The sequence below is a fragment of the Myxine glutinosa genome, chromosome 13 (assembly GCF_964187855.1).
Source record: "Myxine glutinosa chromosome 13, kmMyxGlut1.1, whole genome shotgun sequence".
Lineage (NCBI taxonomy): Eukaryota > Metazoa > Chordata > Myxini > Myxiniformes > Myxinidae > Myxine > Myxine glutinosa.
Genome location: NC_136273.1, coordinates 52,722,363 through 52,744,462, shown reverse-complemented (window position 1 = coordinate 52,744,462; position 22,100 = coordinate 52,722,363). Strand labels below are relative to the sequence as shown.

Here is a 22,100-nt window from a genome sequence, read left to right as displayed (position 1 = left end):
TACTGCTATTATAGCACTCATAGATGGATCTATATATCAGCAGCTACTGCTATTATAGCACTCATAGATGTATCTATCTATCAGCAGCTGCTGCTATTATAGCACTCATAGATGTATCTATATATCAGCAGCTACTGCTATTATAGCACTCATAGATGGATCTATATATCAGCAGCTACTACTATTATAGCACTCATAGATGTATCTATATATCAGCAGCTACTGCTATTATAGCACTCATAGATGTATCTATATATCAGCAGCTACTACTATTATAGCACTCATAGATGTATCTATATATCAGCAGCTACTGCTATTATAGCACTCATAGATGGATCTATATATCAGCAGCTGCTGCTATTATAGCACTCATAGATGTATCTATCCATCAGCAGCTACTGCTATTATAGCACTCATAGATGTATCTATCCATCAGCAGCTACTGCTATTATAGCACTCATAGATGTATCTATATATCAGCAGCTACTACTATTATAGCACTCATAGATGTATCTATATATCAGCAGCTACTGCTATTATAGCACTCATAGATGTATCTATATATCAGCAGCTACTGCTATTATAGCACTCATAGATGTATCTATATATCAGCAGCTACTACTATTATAGCACTCATAGATGTATCTATATATCAGCAGCTACTGCTATTATAGCACTCATAGATGGATCTATATATCAGCAGCTGCTGCTATTATAGCACTCATAGATGGATCTATATATCAGCAGCTACTGCTATTATAGCACTCATAGATGTATCTATCTATCAGCAGCTGCTGCTATTATAGCACTCATAGATGTATCTATATATCAGCAGCTACTGCTATTATAGCACTCATAGATGTATCTATATATCAGCAGCTACTGTTATTATAGCACTCATAGATGGATCTATATATCAGCAGCTGCTGCTATTATAGCACTCATAGATGTATCTATCTATCAGCAGCTACTGCTATTATAGCACTCATAGATGGATCTATATATCAGCAGCTACTGCTATTATAGCACTCATAGATGTATCTATATATCAGCAGCTACTGCTATTATAGCACTCATAGATGTATCTATCTATCAGCAGCTGCTGCTATTATAGCACTCATAGATGTATCTATATATCAGCAGCTACTGTTATTATAGCACTCATAGATGTATCTATATATCAGCAGCTACTGATATTATAGCACTCATAGATGTATCTATATATCAGCAGCTACTGATATTATAGCACTCATAGATGTATCTATCTATCAGCAGCTGCTGATATTATAACACTCATAGATGTATCTATCTATCAGCAGCTACTGACTAGAGTTCCACATTCGCGTTTATACACCTATCAATCAGCAGCTACTGCTATTATAGCATTCATAGATGTTGAGTAGAGTTCAACACCAAGAGAATGTTGGTTGCCGTTTATTCATGTATCTATCATCACCTACTACTACATGTAGTGTAGCGCTCGTTTAATTTTTGACGAGAAATCCACAGCAATAATTATCACGTAAGGCTCGCCCGTTTGCCGATGATATTTGGCATCTCCTTCAGAATACCAACTACTTCTTGAACTTCCGAGTGGGCCTCTTCTCGGCAGTACGACTCTTACTGCAGGTACTGCATATATGATATGACTCATCTGTGGTACCTCAGCTCCTCAACACAGGGAACGGATTTTACTGACTTCGCGAGCAAAAAAAAAAAAAAAGAGATTTTTAGGGGGGACGACTTTTATGGGGCGGGCGGCGATGATAAACAGGAATTTTTTTTAACCAGCCTAAAAGATAAAACTAAATTGTAATTAAGTAGTTCCTCGATCATAGACCGACGTTTGTAGACAGAGCGAGCCAATTGCTCAACCCTGCTTTGCATGCGGTGAAATTAAAGAATGCTCTCACCTCATCTTCCGGTCCCCGGTCCCTCGAGCGACGAGGCTTGCTTCGATCTCTCCACGGCATCAAAGTTTGAGTGTTTTCCCGTTCGTTTCTTTGTCAAATTTGCGCTGGGTATTTTGTTGTGTATGTGTTATTGTGTGTTTGTATTTGGTTTTGGTTTTGTAGTTTTTGCAAATTTGTGTGGAATTAGCCGTTTTTTTGTTCGCGCCTCGTGCGGCCTGGTCTCTCCAGGCTTCCTCTCCCCCCCCCCCGGTCAGTGTTTTGTGAATATGGGTTCTTTCCTTCATAGTATTTGCTTGTTTCTTTGATTTTCTTTTCTTCCCCCTACCTCTCACGAACATCTTACCCTTTGTCCAGCGTTTTGAAAACAGAACAAACAAATAAACAAAACAAACAAAAAAAAAATTTCTATATTAATTCTTTCTCTCCTCCCGGACACGTGCTTGTTCGCTCTCCTCCTCGTCTCGACTTGTGCCCCGCCCCCTATATCTCGTTTTTCTTCCACCTCTGCTCCTGCTTTCTCAAATCCACGTTCTCACTTAGAGACTTTTCCCAGATTGTTTTTCATGGTGTTGTTTAAATATTATTTAAATATGTTTAAACCGCAGCCGTGATGCTGACGCCGCCCTCCCCCCCCCCCCCCCCAGAATTTCCATGTTTTAAACGTTTCCCAGTGTTTACCCTGGATTAGAATAGGTACACCGCATCCCTGCGTGTCGTAAGAGACGACTAAGAGGGTTGGCGTCAGGAAGGGCATCTGGCCATAAAAACATTTCCTCAAAAAGAGAACCATGACAATTACAACTACATATGGGCAGGGTACAGCCCGAAGTGGAGATCGGTTTCTGAGGTTTGGGACATGGAATGTAGGGACAATGACAGGGAGATCAGGAGAAGTGGTGGAAGTATTGGTCATAAGAAGAGTGGACATATGTTGTGTGCAAGAGATGAGATGGAAGGGAAGTGGTGTGAGAATGGTGAAGGGTAGGCAGGGACAGAAATACAAGTTTATGTGGCAAGCGTGCCTGGAGGGCGTGAATGGTGTTGGTGTTCTGTTTTCTGAGGAGTTTGTAGACAGTGTGGTGAGTGTGACTAGAGTGAGTGATAGGTTGATGATGGTGAAAATGATGATTGGAAAGCTCTTGGTGAACGTCACCTCGGGATATGCTCCGCAGGTTGGTCAAAGCGATGAAGAGAAGGACAAGTTCTGGTGTGCGATAGAGAAGCTGATGGAAAATGTGAAAGATGAGGAAGGTGTTGTGGTAGGAGGAGACCTAAATGGACATGTGGGAAGGAGTATGGATGGTTTTGACGGAGTTCATGGGGGTTACGGATATGGTGTGAAAAATGGAGAAGGTGAAAGGATTTTGGAGTTTGCTGACCCTCTGGAGTGTGGCTCGTACCGAGCGATAAAGTTATTGGAGCATGGAATGAAGGTATTGGAAAGGGTGATGGAGAGGAGGATAAGGAAGAAAGTGAAAATCGACGAAATGCAGTTTGGATTTATGCCAGGAAGAGGAACGACAGACGCGCTTTTCATTGTGAGGCAGTTGCAGGAGAAGTACATGGAGAAGAGGAAGAAGTTGTTTCTTGGGTTTGTTGATCTGGAGAAAGCATTCAATAGGGTTCCACGCAAAGTATTGACATGGGCAATGAGGAAGTTAGGAGTGGAGGAATGGTTGATCAGAGTAGTGATGGCAATGTACAAAAGAGCGCGCACAGCTGTAAGGACGAAGGACGGGAACAGTGGTGAGTTTGAGGTGAAGGTGGGAGTGCATCAGGGGTCGGTACTGAGTCCACTACTATTTGTAGCTGTGATGGAGGTGCTGGCTCAGAACGTAAAGGAGGGTTTACCGTGGGAGTTGTTGTATGCAGATGATCTGGTGTTGATTGCGGAAAGTATGGATGGACTGAAGGAAAAGATGAACAAGTGGAAGGAATGTATGGAGGCAAAAGGTCTGAAGGTGAATATCGGAAAGACGAAGGTGATGACAAGTGGTAAAGCATGTGGTGAGGTGGAAAGAACTGGGAAGTGGCCCTGTGCTGTGTGTAGGAAGGGTGTCGGAGTGAACCCCATTCAATGTACAATGTGCGCTGAGTGGGTTCATCAAAAATGTAGTGGTCTGAGAGGGTCATTAACCAGTGTGGCAGCTACATTCAAATGTAAGGTGTGCACAGAGGGAGCTGCAGATGGAGGAAATGTTGAGTTGGATCTTGGAGACGGCGTGAAGCTGGAAGGTGTGAAAACATTTTGCTACCTCGGAGACATGCTGAATGGAGAAGGTGGTTCAGACTCGGCAATGGTTGCTGGAGTGAGATGTGCATGGAATAAGTTTCGGGAACTGAGTGGCGTGCTGATGATGAGGGGAGTGTCGTTGAAGCTGAAGGGAAAGGTGTATGCTGCATGTGTGAGAAGTGTTATGATTTATGGGAGCGAGACATGGGTAATGAACGTAGAGCAGCAACGAAGGTTGGAAAGGGTGGAAATGCGAATGGTTCGATGGATGTGCGGAGTATCGTTGAGAGGAAGACAAATTATGAATTGCGAAAAATGATGGGAATAGAGCCTGTGATTGATGTTGTGAAGAGGAGCAGGTTGAGATGGTTTGGTCATGTGTTGAGGAAGGATGAAAGTGATTGGTTGAGAAGAGTGATGGAAATGAATGTAGAAGGAAGTAGAGGACGGGGAAGACCGAGAAAGACTTGGCTGAAGATGGTGGAAGAAGAAATGCGGGCAAGGGGGTTAACAAGGAGAGATGCAGAAAATAGGGCAAAATGGAGAAGATTGTCATGGGGACCGCAAGGCTAACCCCCGCTCTAGTTGGGAAAATGGCCTTTAAAATGCATGTTGTGTTGTTGTTGTGTCTCACCTCATCGTAATCATATTCATCACTTTCATAGTCTTCACTTTCTGATTCGTATTCAAGCTGCAGCAAAACATTCAAACAGCAAATAAATTTAAGACAATCTCAGCAAACCAACTTTCCTTTGAGTTCTTCAAATCCCTTTTGAAAACACTTTGCCAGATTTAAACAAGATTTTGACTTTCAAACATGGCTCTCACCATCCTTTCAAACGTGGTTCCATGCACAAGCTCCTCCTTGAGCTTTGTTTTCTTTTTTTTAATTTTGTTGTCAATGGCTTATGGCTCAGAAGATTGCACATATAATCAAGTGCACATACCTGGTGTTGGCCTAATGGTTATGACGGTGGGCTTGGGATCCTAAGGTCCCGAGTTCGAATCCCGTTGAATTAACACCAGGTGCGATTGACTCAGCCTGTCATCCTTCCGAGGTCGGCAAAATGAGTACCAGATAACTGGTTATAGAGAGGCATTGCATCAGCGGCAGACGTGCCCACTGAAAATGATGCAACCAGAAGCCGGGTGGCTGCACATGAACCACCACCACCACATCAAGTGCACAACAAGGACATGATGAGAAATCGACGAAAAAACACACATGCACATACATCAGGAGACGATGGACACAACCTCAAATGAGTTTTGAATTTTAGATCTGAGCATCATGGATCGATGTGCTCAATTGAGAACACCAACTCCCTACCACCCAAAAAGGGACAACTAGAAAGCATCAAAATCCCGTCCGCATCCGCTTCGTATTCAAACTAAACTCGTTGTGTTACATCTGTCAGAAATTTCGAGAAATTTCAGTCGGAATGAAAAGAGGATTAAAAACAAACAAACAAAAAAACAAAAAAACAACTACTGTTACATCTGTATTAAAAAAAAGGTTTTTTTTTTACAACCTCAGTCATCAAATAAACTTTTCTAGGTTAAAATTTGATATAAACATGTACTACAACGAATAATAGATGAGAAAGAGGAAGAAAAAGGGCAAACAAGAGAAGAGATACAGGTAGAGAGATCTTCAGAGAGGTAAAGGTGAACAGGACATCATGCTGTCCACAAACCTCCACATCTGGACTGCAGGCATCATCAGGCCAGAAGGTGGAACTAATCCTAATCCCCTCCTCCTCCACCCCCTTAATGGATTGATCACATGGTGATAGTTTAACTGCTAAACTATTCCTGAGTTAGTACGCAAACAGCAACATTAATGTACTCATTCCATAATGGTTATATTTTGCCGTAGTCTAGGTGGTTGATGGTTGAAAACAATACAAGTAACATCTGGCCAAATGAACATGCGATATCGGCTTCTGTGCTAAGATGTATAAATTCTCAGGATTTCGCCCTCCCTTTTTGAACTCCTTGATGCAAATAGTCAGGTTCACTATGTTTTTTCGTTCAAATTTTTTGGAGATTAGCAACACTATAGATTTTTGGAATATTCAGAGCACGAGGAATCCAAAAATTAATGTTTACATTTGCGTAGACACCTTTGCGAAAATGACACTCAGGACAGTGATGAAGATCTGTAAAAGCATATTCCTGAACGGTATAGACCTAGTAGATCCTGTGTATAGGATTTATAGTTCAATCTGATACTACCTATAACTTCCTATAACAACCTATAACTTCAAAGGACTTGCAATATCATGTATTATGTAATACAGTTATATTTTGTTGTAACAAAATTTGTTTGTTGCTTTTCTATAATCCTGAGCACTATTTTGAGGCCTTTATTGGATTCATTGACCCAGAAAACATAGGATTAGCATATTTAATTAAGTCTCTAGGTTGACTAGAAGCCGAGATCGCGCAAAATATGTATTTTATGGCGGCCATTTTAAAAATCCAAAATGGCGGCCATTGAGGTGTCTGTGCAAATGCCAACATTGATTTTCAGATTCTCCATGCTCTGAAGATTCCAAAAATGTACAGGTTTGCTTATCCCAAAATTTTGAAAGAAATTATATTTGTTAACATAGTGAACCTGACTATCTTCATCACTGTCCTGAGTGTCATTTTCGCAAAGGTGTCTACGCAAATGTAAACATTAATTTTTGGATTCCTCATGCTCTGAATATTCCAAAAATGTATAGTTTTGCTAATCTACCAAAATTTTGAACGAAATTATATTTGTTAACATAGTGAACCTGAATAAGAGGTCGGGATACACCACTATCCAGTTTGTATGCAATGTTTGGTGGAAAGTAGCCCAGCCCTGTTTTTTTTCTTTTCTATGATTTTCAAACGCACATACACATCAATAAATACATACAGGTCGTGGACAAAAAAATGGAAACACCTGGGTAAATGAGGAACATCAAGCAACAGCTTCCACACAGGTGTGGCCCTTGTGTTAAATAAGCAAATTGCATTCCAGCATGCTTAGGGTCATATATGACGAGAGCAATGCGACTGTGTCGCCAATATGTCTCCGCATAGTCCCACAGCAGGTAGATGCCCTCGTTCACCATCCTAAAAATAAACAATTTTGATTCAAATCCCTTTAGCTGTTTTCAAGTATCACATTTTCACCAGCCATGAGAGGTTTCACATCGATCGGTGAAGCGGTTTCACAGAAGGGACTTTTTTAATTACCGGCTTTCAAGCTAATATGGCTAACATATCACATGACATATGACCTTAAAAAATGTACACTCTGCATATGTATGGGTAGGGGATCACGTTTTGAAGTTTCATGTTGATCGGATAAGATTCCTTTTTCCATCCAAGAAGGTTGCCAAACCACATGACCTACGACGTCATCATTTTCAAACTATATGCAACACTGGTGTTAGATGATATATGTAAAATTTCACATTGATAGGGTAGGCAGTTTCAGAGATATCATTAATATTTTCCTTAAATCTAATATGGCTGCCACACCATGTGACCAATGATATTCTGCAATCTGATTCTGCAATCTGATTGCTCTTTCTTGTTTTTAGTTGCAGCAGAGCCCTATCAGTCTTTGAAAAGTCGTGAGAAAATGTAATCCCCAAAAGACTACATTACGCAAGAAAAACGTCAACGTACCATGTCAAACAAAGCAGACCAAGCTCTCCTTTCTTTACACAATTTTATAAAATCCAATCTTCACCATTGTAAACATCCAATCATACTCAAAAGGGAATCGTACTCAAAAGGTGATAATGATTTCTTGCAGAATGAATAACTAGTCTTACTTGTGAAGGCTGGTCTCTATCTGTGTTGTTGGGGAGGGACAGGTGCAACAATGTATGGAATTAACATAATGTTTATCCAAGTATGTTAACTGCTATGGGAAGGAAGGAGAAGCTGATATTTCGGATGTTAACCCTTTGTTGGAGCAAAAGAGGCCATAGACTCTTTTGCTTCGGTGGAGGGTTAACACCTGAAATGGTAGTTTCTCCTTGCTTTCCACAACGGTTAACATACATGGATATACATCAAGTCAATTCTATTCACTAGAGAGTATCCACCTTGTGGGTGATCTTGTTCAAGCATGCAACACCTGTTCTTCTGACATCCGTTTATTTGGGTGATGTATAAGCAACAGACCGCTGCCTCGATTGCTCCCAAAAATAATTTTTTTTAAACCTGGGTTACGTACATGAAGCAAAAATATCCGTACTACTTAATGTGCACATATATTACATCATAGTTATATAGCTCAGATATTCCCAATTGCACTGGGCAATAGGCTGATACCAGAGGCCTGAAGCCAGTATGCACCGTCACCTTCACAAAGCCCTTTACGCCTATCGGCTCCAAACTTTCGATAATTGATGATCCTTTTAACTGTCACTTTGAGCCTGGTGTTGGCTTAGCGGTTAGGGTGCCAGCTTGGGATCCTAGGATCCTGGGTTCGAATCCCAGTCGATCGCTGAATTAACGCCAGGGGGGTTGACTCAGCCTGTCATCCTTCTGAGGTCGGCAAATTGAGTACCAGTACACTGGTAATTCCCTGTGTCGCAAGAGGCAATTAACAGGGTTGGCGGCAGGAAGGGCAGCCGGCAGAAAAACATTGCTTCAAAAAGGGGACCACGGTGCCCAAAAAAGGCCAACCCCCGCTGTGCGGGGAAAAATGGCCTCCAAAGGAGATACCTTTTAACTGTCACTTTGGTTGTTTTACACCGAGCTGAAAACTTATACGGAGGCTTTGGCGATTGTGAATACGACACTTCCGAAGAGGACTTAGGCTTACCATAGCACCAACATGGTAGATGTATGATTTTTTAAAAGTTAAAATTGTGGTGGCGTTAGCTCAGCTGTCCAACCAGTGGGTTTTGAGTGGACATAAAAACGCTTGCTCCATTATATATAGATTACTAATTTGTCATACTCACTTCTTCCAGTTCTTCCTCGTCGGCCTCATGTGCCGTCGCCTCCCCAGTATAGTAGAAGACAGCTTTGGGCACGACTTGCTCCCGTAAAAATTGACCTATTTGATAATCCACTTCCAGGATCATAGCATCTTCAACATCCTGAGATAATGTGTGAAAATGAATAAACAAGCAAAACAACACAAAAAATATTTTGTTTTGGGGAAAGAGGTGTGGGGAAACAATAAAAATCTAAACGAAACAAATACATTACATTTCAAATCAACACATTTCCAAAAGAGCTCAACTAAATATATATATTTAAAGATATCAGAATATGAAAGACATCAGATGAAAACATCAGAATAAGAAACAATAGGTTAAAGGTCTAAAGAATAAAATAAAATAAAAACAAAGTCGGTATTCATCGTAACAAAGAAACAAAATGGGTGACAAGCTGCTTGCGTGTGATGTAATTTATAAAGGCCTTGGAATAAACGACTTCCTGAACTTCCTGAATTCTGAACAGTGCCTTCAGAAAGTATTGTTACCGATCGCGGATTAAGATGTTAGTTACCGAGCGGTTTGGTATTTCCGCGACCGTTACAGGATCCCTGACTCACCCGATTCACCCAGAACTTTGGCCGTATCGCACCCTAGCTGCTCAATGAGGGAAAAGACAAAAACGACGCAATGTAAAGAGGAAAACGAAGGCCAAGAAAGGTTTGAAATACTACTACATTTATTTACTATTTACACACAAGCAAAAAGAAAGCAGTGACGTTTATTTACAAGCACATAAGACGCAGGTGACACAGGGAAGTACTAGCTTATCGTTATACAGACTTAATTAACCCCAGGACAGAACAAACAAAGACGACTCACACGGGGAATTGCAGAGTGGATTGGCTGGAAGGAGGTGTGTGGCTGGAGGGGGAGGACGGCACAGAGCTGGCTGGAGCTTGATCCTGCACGGGACGTCGGGCGGGCCCTCGACGGCCGCTGGAGCCACCGATCCTGTCGTGTGCGCGGGATCACGGGTCGGATCATGGGTCGGATCACGGGTCGGATCACGGTCGGAGCCGACGCGCTCGTGGGGGGGGTCTGGCGTGACGGGTTCTCTCCTCTCTTCTTTTGTTTGTCCAACCACTCCTTCTCCAACGCAACCACTCAACGCAATCACTGAATGCAACCACTGAACGCAACCACTGACCACCCCTGACGACCAACTCAGCTCTTTGTGACCCTCCTTGTCTCGGCTCAAAAGTGCATCTCCGTTTCTGCTTCCAAGCTCGACTGACTGGGGGAGCGTCGCGCTGTGGGTTATATAGGCCCCGCCCCTCAACCTTGGTGAACCTCCCCCAAAAGTTCTTCCTCCGCCCTCTCTAGCCAAACCCCTGGCTCATGGTTGGTCGAGTGGGGCTGGCTCACTCCTCCCCTCTCTGACGAGGTGGGGAACCGCCTTCCTTCCCCCAACCCTGCCTCGTGGTCAATGGCGGATGAAGGGAAAAACCGACCAAAATGCGGAAGGCGCTGCGAATTGCAATTGACGGAAAGGGGGGAATGAAAGGGAATCTATCTCTTTCACTGGTGCAATGGAGTATTTCAATTAATGGAAGACACAGCCTTACGCTAATACACATAATAAGGATATAACTGTCAAAAGAAAAGATATATCGTGTCCTGCACGTATGTTTTTATGGACTAACTATGGGAACGCCCTTTGACCTTTATACAACCACAACGGAGGGAGGAGGGGTGCTATTTTACAACAACCTTTTACAACAACATTTTACCACAACAACAAAATAAAAAAAACATTCTCATATCCACAACACTGCACCCTCCTCCCCTTAGGCACGTCCCAGGCCTATTACTTTTACCTTAGTGTGGCACGTAGGTGTAGTTCCCTCTACTTTTAACCTGACCCTGAGTGCGACAGTTTTAAAACATAAATAAATGTGTCCCGCTGCTCCATTGCACCCTACCTAACAGACTTACGCCCACAGTTAACCGAATTGCGGAATGGTCTTCAAACTACACACTGACGGTGGGAAGCATTATTTACACTGACGCTAATTTTATTTACAAAACTAACCCAGGACCTGTAATTGTTCTTTCTGGGGGGAGACAGTCTGCTCTGCATCGACGCACCATTAAAAGCACCCAAAAACGCACCAATACACACCCAAGCACCAATCGGTGCAGTCACCATAGTTCATCAGTGTTCCATAAAAATAAAATCAACAACCCCTAACCCTGCAGGTGATCTCTTGCTCTTCGGCTCCCTCTGCTGGTTATTATTATTTGTCTTCCAGATGTTGTCATTCTTTTGCTTTGCTTACTGGCGGCCTATTTTCAATAAAGTGTGCCCAATGTGTCCTTTTTTTATTTATTTTATTTATGGCCCACAGGGCCGACTAGTGTGGTTCACCTGTGGGGCATCGGTGCCCTGTGGCCAAGGTCCGCCAGCAAGATTTCGGGCCCTCATGGCCGGTTCCAGCAGAGGGGCCATGCCCCAACCCATGGGGTCCATAAGTGGTGCTCGGCCACAGACATGTGGTCCATAATGTGGTGCATCGATGCAGACAGCTGGTTCTGGGAATTTCGGGCGCACAATGGCCGACCCACGCACGCTCCCCTCGGCGCCCAACGGCGCACAGGTCATGTGGGAGACAAAAGAAAGACAATTGAGCGAGGGGTAAGGTCACAAGGGTACACGTCAAAAAGGCAATGCAAGGCGAAATGCGTACGGAGGGCGAAGTGAGAAAGCTCGTCCCTACCGTACGTCACCCCCCTGTCACCTAGCCTACCCTTGCCCTTACCCCATATGTACAAAATCTACACATTACCAATTCGTCACTACTGTCACGTCTTCCCCATATTTCCCCTATACCAAATTCGTCTCCACAATCCCTCTACTTCAAAATTTGCCATCACCAAATTCATCATCAATCCTCATAAGGAGGCAGAGATGGAACATCAAAGCACAATGTCACACCCACGTCATGATGCGTCTCACAATCCAAAACATTTGCATCAAAAATAATTAAAACATGGCATGGTGTGGAGTACCTGTCACCTCAGGTGAGTGGATGCAGATGGTGCGAGGAGATCCTTCATCCTAACTATCCTCTAAATGACTTTAACACACTTTACACTACCCGGGGTCTTTCCCTGCCAATCCATTGGCCACTTACACTATGGGTTCTAAAAACCAAATTCCCATTGACCAAACTGTGGTGCTTCTCAATTTGGGGTCTCACTCCCCCGATTCATCTCCCGGTGCCCTCGCACAATTTCTGGGCTGCGACGTGTAGCTCTCCCAACAGGTCTACCCACCTGCACACCTCCACCACTGCAGTTGCCACCCGAGCTTACCTAGCTCCTCACCCTAACCTAACTAACTGGGGACAGCCCCTCTCCTGGCTCTGTCACCCCATGGTGCCCTCTGGCACTGGGCTACCCGGGTCCGTCCTCCGGATCCTCGGGCCCCATCCACAACAACTACTACCGGCTCCCAGAGCCCACCTGCGGCCTCACCTGGCCGACATCCTCACAGTGGTGGAGTGCCCAAACCAACTACACACACTAACAGGCTACACGCCCAGCCATTTCCACAACACTAATGCACCCATCCAAACATCATTCTTCCAACCGCACCACAGATGCCAATATCCAACCACAATTTACCTGTACCCTCTACCTAACACTTACACTACCCGCCCCGGGTATCCGTGATGGGGGTCCACTCTTCCCCCATTCACACCTTCGCACCATCCACTCCACTCCACAATTTCCACCATACTCACTCCACGACCATCCATTCCAATACTCCAGATATTCCACACTACCATTTATTCCATACCTGTTGGTGCACACCTGTGCACTCACACCTGGTGCCACCTGCACCCTCCTCCTCTTCCTGGACCATTTGGTCAGCACAACACGCAATCACCACTACTCCCTCATACACTGCTCCATTCACCTGCTCAGTTGCACACCTGTGCAATCACACCTGTTCAAGCACACCTGTTCAATCCTCACACACACGGCATCATCTCAGCTAACTACTCCCCTCTGAAACTTGCGCTTCCCAGTCGTCCCTTTAAACTATTGCGCTCCCACGTCATTATCATCCACCCTAATCTACCTGCGTCCCCACTACAGGTATCAGTCACTAACTAATCTTAACGTTACCTAATGTCATCTTCGCTAGATCCCTATCAATATCCAAGCCCTCCCTGGCTCGGTTGTCATAGCCACCCCATAAACTATTGCGCATTTGCCCCACGTCTGTGAGGGATGGTGGATTTGCCATCCCACCACATCGGGGGTCTCTCACTATCAATTTTGCACATCCAAATTCCACAAATCAAAAATTTTCCATTTACTGCCAATTCTACCCACTATTATAAATTTCGTATCAATTCACTATCACTATCATCATCACCTGTCTACTTATTAGATCCTCTCGGTGCGCCGTGACATCATTAAACTCGGTTCGTAAAGCCGAGCAATGAATTCGGGTGGTTTGGTCGCCTGCAGGTTGAGTCCGGCCGGCTTTCGGTTCAAGGGAGGTGGTTTGGTTGGACCGAGATTCCACGCACCATCTCGGCGCGGCACCTTGCGGTCCCGGGCCCGATGGCTCAATCTCCCCCGGTCGGAACCCCGTCCCCACGAGGGGGCACCGTTCCGCTTCCTCCCACTCGCCCTTGAACCGGACCGGTCGCCTCGCCCGCCAAGGCCCGGACTCGACCGTGCGGGGCGGGGCCAAGCCCGAATCGGCAACGACGCTTCGAAGAGAAGCGACGCAGCATCGACCCTCGCCGGGCCTCGCACCCAACAAAGCACCCCTCGCACCGCGCGCTCGCATCGGCTATCCGTCGCCCTAACCGCTAACCTGGTTACCGTCGATGCTTTACTTGCATGCTTACAAGCATACGCTACCCCTTTCACCCTCACAAAAACACACCCATTCGCCGACGCACACTTTTTTCTCCCACACGTGCCATTTCCACTCACACGGGACCCTTCACCAACGCCCGGATGCTTCCTCGATCCCAAGCGCGCGAAAATTCTTTTGTCACTAAACATCCTCTTACAAAATCTCCCCGCACAATACACAGCACGTCTCACCTTCGGGGTTCTTCTTCCTCCCTGCACCAAAACCTGCAAACTTCCATTTGGATTAGCGAGTACAGCATCAGGATGTGCATTTAGACTTTGAGCAATTTCCATTCCTTCCTCCGATTGTTGCTCTTTTAACTTTAAGTCCCCGGTCTCTCCAATTTCAACTATACCCATAATTTCTTTGTTCACCTCGACGACCGTTGGCTTTAATAAAATTCCCTCTACCTCATCGGTCGCCGGCTTTTCCAAACCCCGTGTCGCGATTTCTACCCCCGTCATTGTACCCGTGCTTTCCTCCGCTTCGCTCAACCAGCGCTTTTCGACCCGCGTTACCTCGTCGTGCACCCCTGGGACCCTTTCGCCCAACTTGCGGTCTCTGTCCCCCTGCTCCCATGCCTCTCTATCGGCCCTCATTCCGTTCGTTGTTGCTTCAATTTGGTTTCCCAATCTGTTCGTTATTGCTTCCATTTGGTTTAACAATCGCTCCCTGTTCCTGTCCAAAAGGGCCTCCATTTCAGCCATAATTAATTGCATGTCTTCCAACGTTGGTACAAAGGGCGCGGCAAAATTTGGTGCCTCTGTAACCACGTGCGCGAGAGCGCCATTTTGCGCGTCTGATACTCCCGCAACCACATTGCCATTTTTCTCCTCCCTTTCCTCCACATACATTTCCCCGAGGTCCTGGGTCGATTCCACCCCGTCTATCTCTCCCACCGGCATCCCGTCGCCTTGAACAGCCATGGCGCGATTTCAAAATTCGGGTTTTTTTAAAACAAACAAATTTCGGTTCTTTATAATTTTGAGTGCGTGAAGCGCGCTTCGGGTCCGAATCTCACTCCTCGACACCAATTGTTACCGATCGCGGATTAAGATGTTAGTTACCGAGCGGTTTGGTATTTCCGCGACCGTTACAGGATCCCTGACTCACCCGATTCACCCAGAACTTTGGCCGTATCGCACCCTAGCTGCTCAATGAGGGAAAAGACAAAAACGACGCAATGTAAAGAGGAAAACGAAGGCCAAGAAAGGTTTGAAATACTACTACATTTATTTACTATTTACACACAAGCAAAAAGAAAGCAGTGACGTTTATTTACAAGCACATAAGACGCAGGTGACACAGGGAAGTACTAGCTTATCGTTATACAGACTTAATTAACCCCAGGACAGAACAAACAAAGACGACTCACACGGGGAATTGCAGAGTGGATTGGCTGGAAGGAGGTGTGTGGCTGGAGGGGGAGGACGGCACGGAGCTGGCTGGAGCTTGATCCTGCACGGGACGTCGGGCGGGCCCTCGACGGCCGCTGGAGCCACCGATCCTGTCGTGTGGGCGGGATCACGGGTCGGATCACGGGTCGGATCACGGTCGGAGCCGACGCGCTCGTGGGGGGGGTCTGGCGTGACGGGTTCTCTCCTCTCTTCTTTTGTTTGTCCAACCACTCCTTCTCCAACGCAACCACTCAACGCAATCACTGAACGCAACCACTGAACGCAACCACTGACCACCCCTGACGACCAACTCAGCTCTTTGTGACCCTCCTTGTCTCGGCTCAAAAGTGCATCTCCGTTTCTGCTTCCAAGCTCGACTGACTGGGGGAGCGTCGCGCTGTGGGTTATATAGGCCCCGCCCCTCAACCTTGGCGAACCTCCCCCAAAAGTTCTTCCTCCGCCCTCTCTAGCCAAACCCCTGGCTCATGGTTGGTCGAGTGGGGCTGGCTCACTCCTCCCCTCTCTGACGAGGTGGGGAACCGCCTTCCTTCCCCCAACCCTGCCTCGTGGTCAATGGCGGATGAAGGGAAAAACCGACCAAAATGCGGAAGGCGCTGCGAATTGCAATTGACGGAAAGGGGGGAATGAAAGGGAATCTATCTCTTTCACTGGTGCAATGGAGTATTTCAATTAATGGAAGACACAGCCTTACGCTAATACACATAATAAGGATATAACTGTCAAAAGAAAAGATATATCGTGTCCTGCACGTATGTTTTTATGGACTAACTACGGGAACGCCCTTTGACCTTTATACAACCACAACGGAGGGAGGAGGGGTGCTATTTTACAACAACCTTTTACAACAACATTTTACCACAACAACAAAATAAAAAAAACATTCTCATATCCACAACAGTATTCACACCCCTTGAGTTTTTCACATTTTGTTGTGTTACAGACTGAATATGAAATGGATTGAATTTGTTTTTTGTCACTGATCTACACATAATACCCCATTAATGTCAAAGTGGAATTTATTATTATTTTGAAATTGTTACAAAACAATTAAAAATTAAAAGCTGAAATGTTCTGAGTCAATAAGTATTCAACTCCTTTGCGATGACACTCCAAATTGAGCTCAGGTGCATCCAATTTCCTTTGATCATCATTGAGATGTCTCTACAACTTGATTGAAGTCAACCTGTAGCCAATTCAATGAATGGACATGATTTACAAAGAAACACACCTTTCTATACAAGGTCCCACAGTTGACAGTGCATGTCAGAGCAGAAACTCTACCATGAAGTCCAAGGAACTGTCTGTATAACTCGAGATAGAATTGTGAGGAGGCATAGATCTGGGGAAGGGTATAAAACAATTTATCGAGTGTTGAAAGTCCCCAAGAGCACAGTGAGCTCCATCATTTGGAAATGGAAAGAATATGGAACGACCCAAACTCTTCCTAGAGCTGGCTGTCTGACCAAACTGAGAACCAGACAAGCAGGACCTTGGTCAGGGAGGTGACCAAGAACCCAATGACCACTCTGACAGAACTACAGAGTTCGACGGCTGAAATGGGAGAATCTGCCAAAAAGACAACAATCTATGCAACACTTCACTACTCGAGGCTTTATGGGAGAGGGGCCATACGGAAGAAAAAGGACAGCATGCCTCGAGTTTGTAAAAAAAAGGCAAGTGAAAGACTCAGCCCATGAGGCAAAAGATACAGTGGTCTGATGAGACGAAAAATAAACTCTCTTGCCTGAATGCAATGCACTATCTCTGGCGGAAACCGAGCACAACTCATCACCCATCAAACAGCATACCTACCGTGAAGCATGGTGGATGCAACATCATGCTATTGGGATGCTTTTCAGTGGCAGGGACTGCGAGACTTGTAAGGTTGGAGGGAACAATGAATGGACCCATATACAGGCAAATCCTTGAGGAGAACCTGCTTGAGAATCCAAAAGACCTTATACTGAGGCGAAGATTTACGTTCCACCAGGACAATGACCCCAAGCATACAGCCAAAGCAACACTGGAATGGCTTCCTTACAAGAATGTGAAAGTCTTTGAGTGACCCAGCCAAACCCCAGACTTGAATCCCATTGATAATCTGTGGAAAGACTTGAAGATTGCGACGCTCGACGCTCCCCATCCAACTTGACAGAGCTTGAGCAAATCTGCAAAGAAGAATGGGAGAAACTCCCCAAATCCAGATGTGCAAAGCTGATACAGACATCCCCAAGAAGACTCAAAGCTGTAGTCACTGCCAAGGGTGCTTCTACGAAGTATTGACTCAAGGGGCTGAATACTTACGTAAATTTGATATTTCTGGATTTCATTTTCAATAATATTGTAAAAATTTCTAAAAACATTTTTTCACTTTGTCATTACGGGTTTTTTTGTGTAGGTGTAGATTGGTGAGAATCTTTTTTTATTTAATCCATTTTAAATTGAGGCTGCATCACAACAAAATGTGAAAAAGTAAAGGGGTGTGAATACTTTCTGAAGGCACTTTAGACTAGAGTAGACCTCGCCCATCTCGGTGCAGAAAAACACGCCTTCAGTCGGGAATGGGCTCACCGAACTTTGATGAAATCCACATTCGAGGTACAAAATCAACTTGGGGTTAAATTAGACAACTTTGTGAAACTGTGTCTAAGGCCATCAGCCCTGGTGCACTAATAGAGTCCACAAGCCTTGCAGAGCACCTATTAATTTGCATGCCGCAGGTGCTTCACAGGATGGTTGATGAGCACGCCACAGTTGCTGCACAGAACCCATGCATCCTTCCCTTGCTTATGGATAAATTAGACAGCTTTATTTCAATTCCATTATCGATAAAAAGAAAGAAAAAAAGAATGAGCTATTAACAGCAGAGCTTCGCCAGGGTATACAGAGGATCAACTGAGATCGGAGAACGAATAATCTACATTAAAGGTGATCAATTTGCAGACTCACAGACTCACTAGCTCAGTGATGCAAACAAATTACAACAGCCTTCCATTCTTCTGGAAGAGGTAAGGCTAATAGAAAGAAAATGAATAAATAAATAAAATAGCCACAACGTGCACTCCACAAATCCATTGCACGACAATTGAACTGAAAATGTCTGTACAAGATGACACAACAAGGACATTAAAAAAACAACACATGGCATGACTGAAAGGGGGAGGGAGAGAAGGTTTGATCAAAACAAAATTCATGCTGTGAATACATGCAGGGCAATGCAAATTGCAATTTTAAACAAAACAAAGGGGAAAGGGGGTTGGGGGGTAGGGAAACACTCACCGAGGATTTCTCCACCACAGACACTGGGGAGAGATCGTGGGAAGAGAAAGACGAGTTAAATCGTTTACTTTTTTCCATGATAAATATATTTGCATCTCGTTCATGCCATCCCAGGTACAGCTTTCTTAGAGAAGTGGATAGAAGAGTATTTGAAAAGACTGTTTTCTATTTGAAAAGAATATATATATAGATAGATATATATAGATATATATATATGTGGGAAGGTGTGCGGGTGAAGATATTGAAGTGGCAAGAGATTTGGAGGATGGAGCCAATATTGTTGAATTTCCTGTTGCGGGCAACGTATGATGTGCTTCCGTCACCAGTAAACTTGAGATTGTGGGGGTTGTTGCAGGAGGAGAGATTTTATTTGTTTGGAGGTGTGGGAACGGTGCAGCATGCACTGAGTGCATGCTCAGTAGCATTGGCAGCAGGAAGATACAGGTGGCGACATGATCAGGTGCTGGCGGTGGTGGTGCAGATGGTGCAACAAGAGGTGCTGAGATCGAGAGAGAGAGAAGAGTGGAGAAGGAGACTGATGGGGGAGAGGTGTGGTTTGTCAAAGAGGGCCAAGTGGAAAGAGGTGGAAAGAGGAGGAGGAGGAGGAGGTGGAAAGCAAGAGGGCTGTCAGATGCTTGTGATTGGCAGGTGGTGGCAGACCTAAAGCCACAATTGGTATTCCCAGAGGAGATCTGTGTGACAAGGTTGCGGCCTGACATTGTCATTTGGTCAAGTGCAACAAGACAGGTCATCTTAGGGAAGTTGTCGGTACCTTGGGAAGAGAACATGGAGCAGGTGCACGAAAGGAAGGGAGGAAAGTACAGTGAGCTGGAGGCAGAGTGCCGGGAGAAGGGTTGGTGCGTTTCGTGTCAGCCATTTGAGGTGGGGTGTAGAGGGTATATTGGCAATTCCTTTTCTGCATTTCTTGCTAGGCTGGGAGTGTGTGGGACAGAAAGAAGGAGGATGTGTGACAAGGTGGCCCAGGTTGCCTTGAAAGGCTCATTTTGGATATGGAGGAAGTTTATGGAGGCACGTCGAACGGTGTCGGTTGAGCTTGTGTGTGTGTGTGTGTGTGGGAATGGAGTTTGGGAATGGAGTTTGGGAATGGAGTTTGGAAATGTAGTTTCGGAATGGAGTTTGAGGATGGAGTTTGGGAATGGAGTTTGGGAATGGAGTTTGGGGATGGAGTTTGGGGATGGAGTTTGGGAATGGGGTTTGGTAATGGAGTTTGAGGATGGAGTTTGCGAATGGAGTTTGGGAATGGAGTTTGGGAATGGAGTTTGAGGATGGAGTTTGGGAATGGAGTTTGGGAATGGAGTTTGAGGATGGAGTTTGGGAATGGAGTTTGGGAATGGAGTTTGGGAATGGAGTTTGGGAATGGAGTTTGAGAATGGAGTTTGGGAATGGAGTTTGGGAATGGAGTTTGGAAATGTAGTTTTGGAATGTAGTTTGGGAATGTAGTTTGGGAATGGAGTTTGGGAATGGAGTTTGGGAATGGAGTTTGAGGATGGAGTTTGGGAATGGAGTTTGGGAATGGAGTTTGAGAATGGAGTTTGAGAATGGAGTTTGGGAATGGAGTTTGGGAATGGAGTTTTGGAATGGAGTTTGAGGATGGAGTTTGGGAATGGAGTTTGGGAATGGAGTTTGAGGATGGAGTTTGGGAATGGAGTTTGGGAATGGAGTTTGAGGATGGAGTTTGGGAATGGAGTTTGGGAATGGAGTTTGAGGATGGAGTTTGGGAATGTAGTTTGGGAATGGAGTTTGGGAATGTAGTTTGGGAATGGAGTTTGTGAATGGAGCTTGAGGATGGAGTTTGAGGATGGAGTTTGTGGATGGAGTTTGGGAATGGAGTTTGAGAATGGAGTTTGAGAATGGAGTTTGAGAATGGAGTTTGGGAATGGAGTTTGGAAATGTAGTTTGGGAATGTAGTTTGAGGATGGAGTTTGGGAATGGAGTTTGGGAATGGAGTTTGGGCATGGAGTTTGGGAATAGAGTTTGGGATTTAGGGAAACAACAATGGGATTGCTCTAACTACACTCACAACGCATCTTTCCTTTCCACTGATATGAGGGGAAGATGTGATTTGGCTCGACAATATACTACAGAGATTACTACACCAAGACTCCCTTATGTTTTGGTATGTCCCTCTGGAGAGTCTCTGAAAACCATCAAAATTTCTTCAATATTACAACAGATTTGTGTTTGAAATCGTGATTTGAGAAAGCTTGGCATTGATTTAAGTGAAGCCCATTGTATTTAGATGGAGAGAGAGAGAGACGGAGATAAGAGATGAGTAGAGTGGAAGGAAGTGGCAGCAAAACAACTACCGCACTGGAATGGTAATGGTGTAACAACGATAAGTGTACTCCTGACACCTGTACGTCCACATTCCAGCAAGGTACAGATTGACTAGAAAAAAATGTATGTGTGGCTCGTGATTGGAAATATTTTTGTTGTGACAAAATCTCCAGAAACTTTGAAAAGTATCCTCAAATTTGCCAAAGTCTTACCTGTGAACTCTCACGCGTTTAGCACAAGACTCACGCTTAACTCGGGTCATGCTCTCACACCCAACAACTGAAATCTCATGTTTTAAAATATTTCTAGAAAGAATATTTATTTTTAACAAAGTAATTAGACGGGTCCCTCGTCAAAACAGCTGAGTTTCCAACCAATGGAAAACGCTGTCCATAGACATACAGTTCAGTGCGCCATTTTGTTGCACAATTACTGTCAGAAATGACTATGATCGTTTATATTTATATATTTAGATATAAAAAATTCTACTAGCCGGATCCGAATCTGAATCTTCACCAAAATCTAATCATTTCGTCCTTGTCACATACAATACCTCTCTGCCAAATTTCCACCGAATCCGTGCACAACTTTTTGAGATATCTTGTTCACAGACAGACAAACAAACAGACAGGGGTGAAAACATAACCTCCATCCACCTACGGTGGCAGAGGTCATGACTATGATCGTCTATAATGACTGAAACTTTTGGCATCACATTATCAGCAGTAATTATCTCCATTGCAAATGCCACGTTATCATAGTCAATGCGTAATCTGCTTCCTTTGTTACTCACTGATCATCATTGCTTTTGCCGTTTTATGCTATTTTTAGGCAATTCTTCATTTTTCTCAACATGAGTCAGAACTGGTTTTTACTGCACAGTTGAGTCATCAAATACCATTCTGATGTGTTCATATCACTTTTCTTGAAGTGCATAAACACCCAATTCGAACCTTCCAGAAATTAGCAGAAATTAGGAGAATAACCTGTAAGATGTGTATACCCTCAAATGTGTCTACTCCCAGGAGATTCAGAAAACAACATCCGTCCAATCTCAAGAATGAACTTTCA

The 22,100-nt window shown here is 44.5% G+C and overlaps 1 protein-coding gene across 1 annotated transcript in view; it reads right to left on the bottom strand.

Annotated features, from left to right (window-relative positions):
- Positions 1 to 22,100, bottom strand: part of LOC144888678 (nucleosome assembly protein 1-like 4) — a gene marked incomplete at its 5' end in the record, with an annotated part of 50,502 nt that overhangs the window by 3,450 nt on the left and 24,952 nt on the right. Inside the window, 3 exon segments of the mRNA XM_078767494.1 lie at positions 4,781 to 4,837; positions 9,111 to 9,248; positions 18,732 to 18,754. Coding sequence (XP_078623620.1) covers positions 9,230 to 9,248; positions 18,732 to 18,754 — 42 coding nt within the window.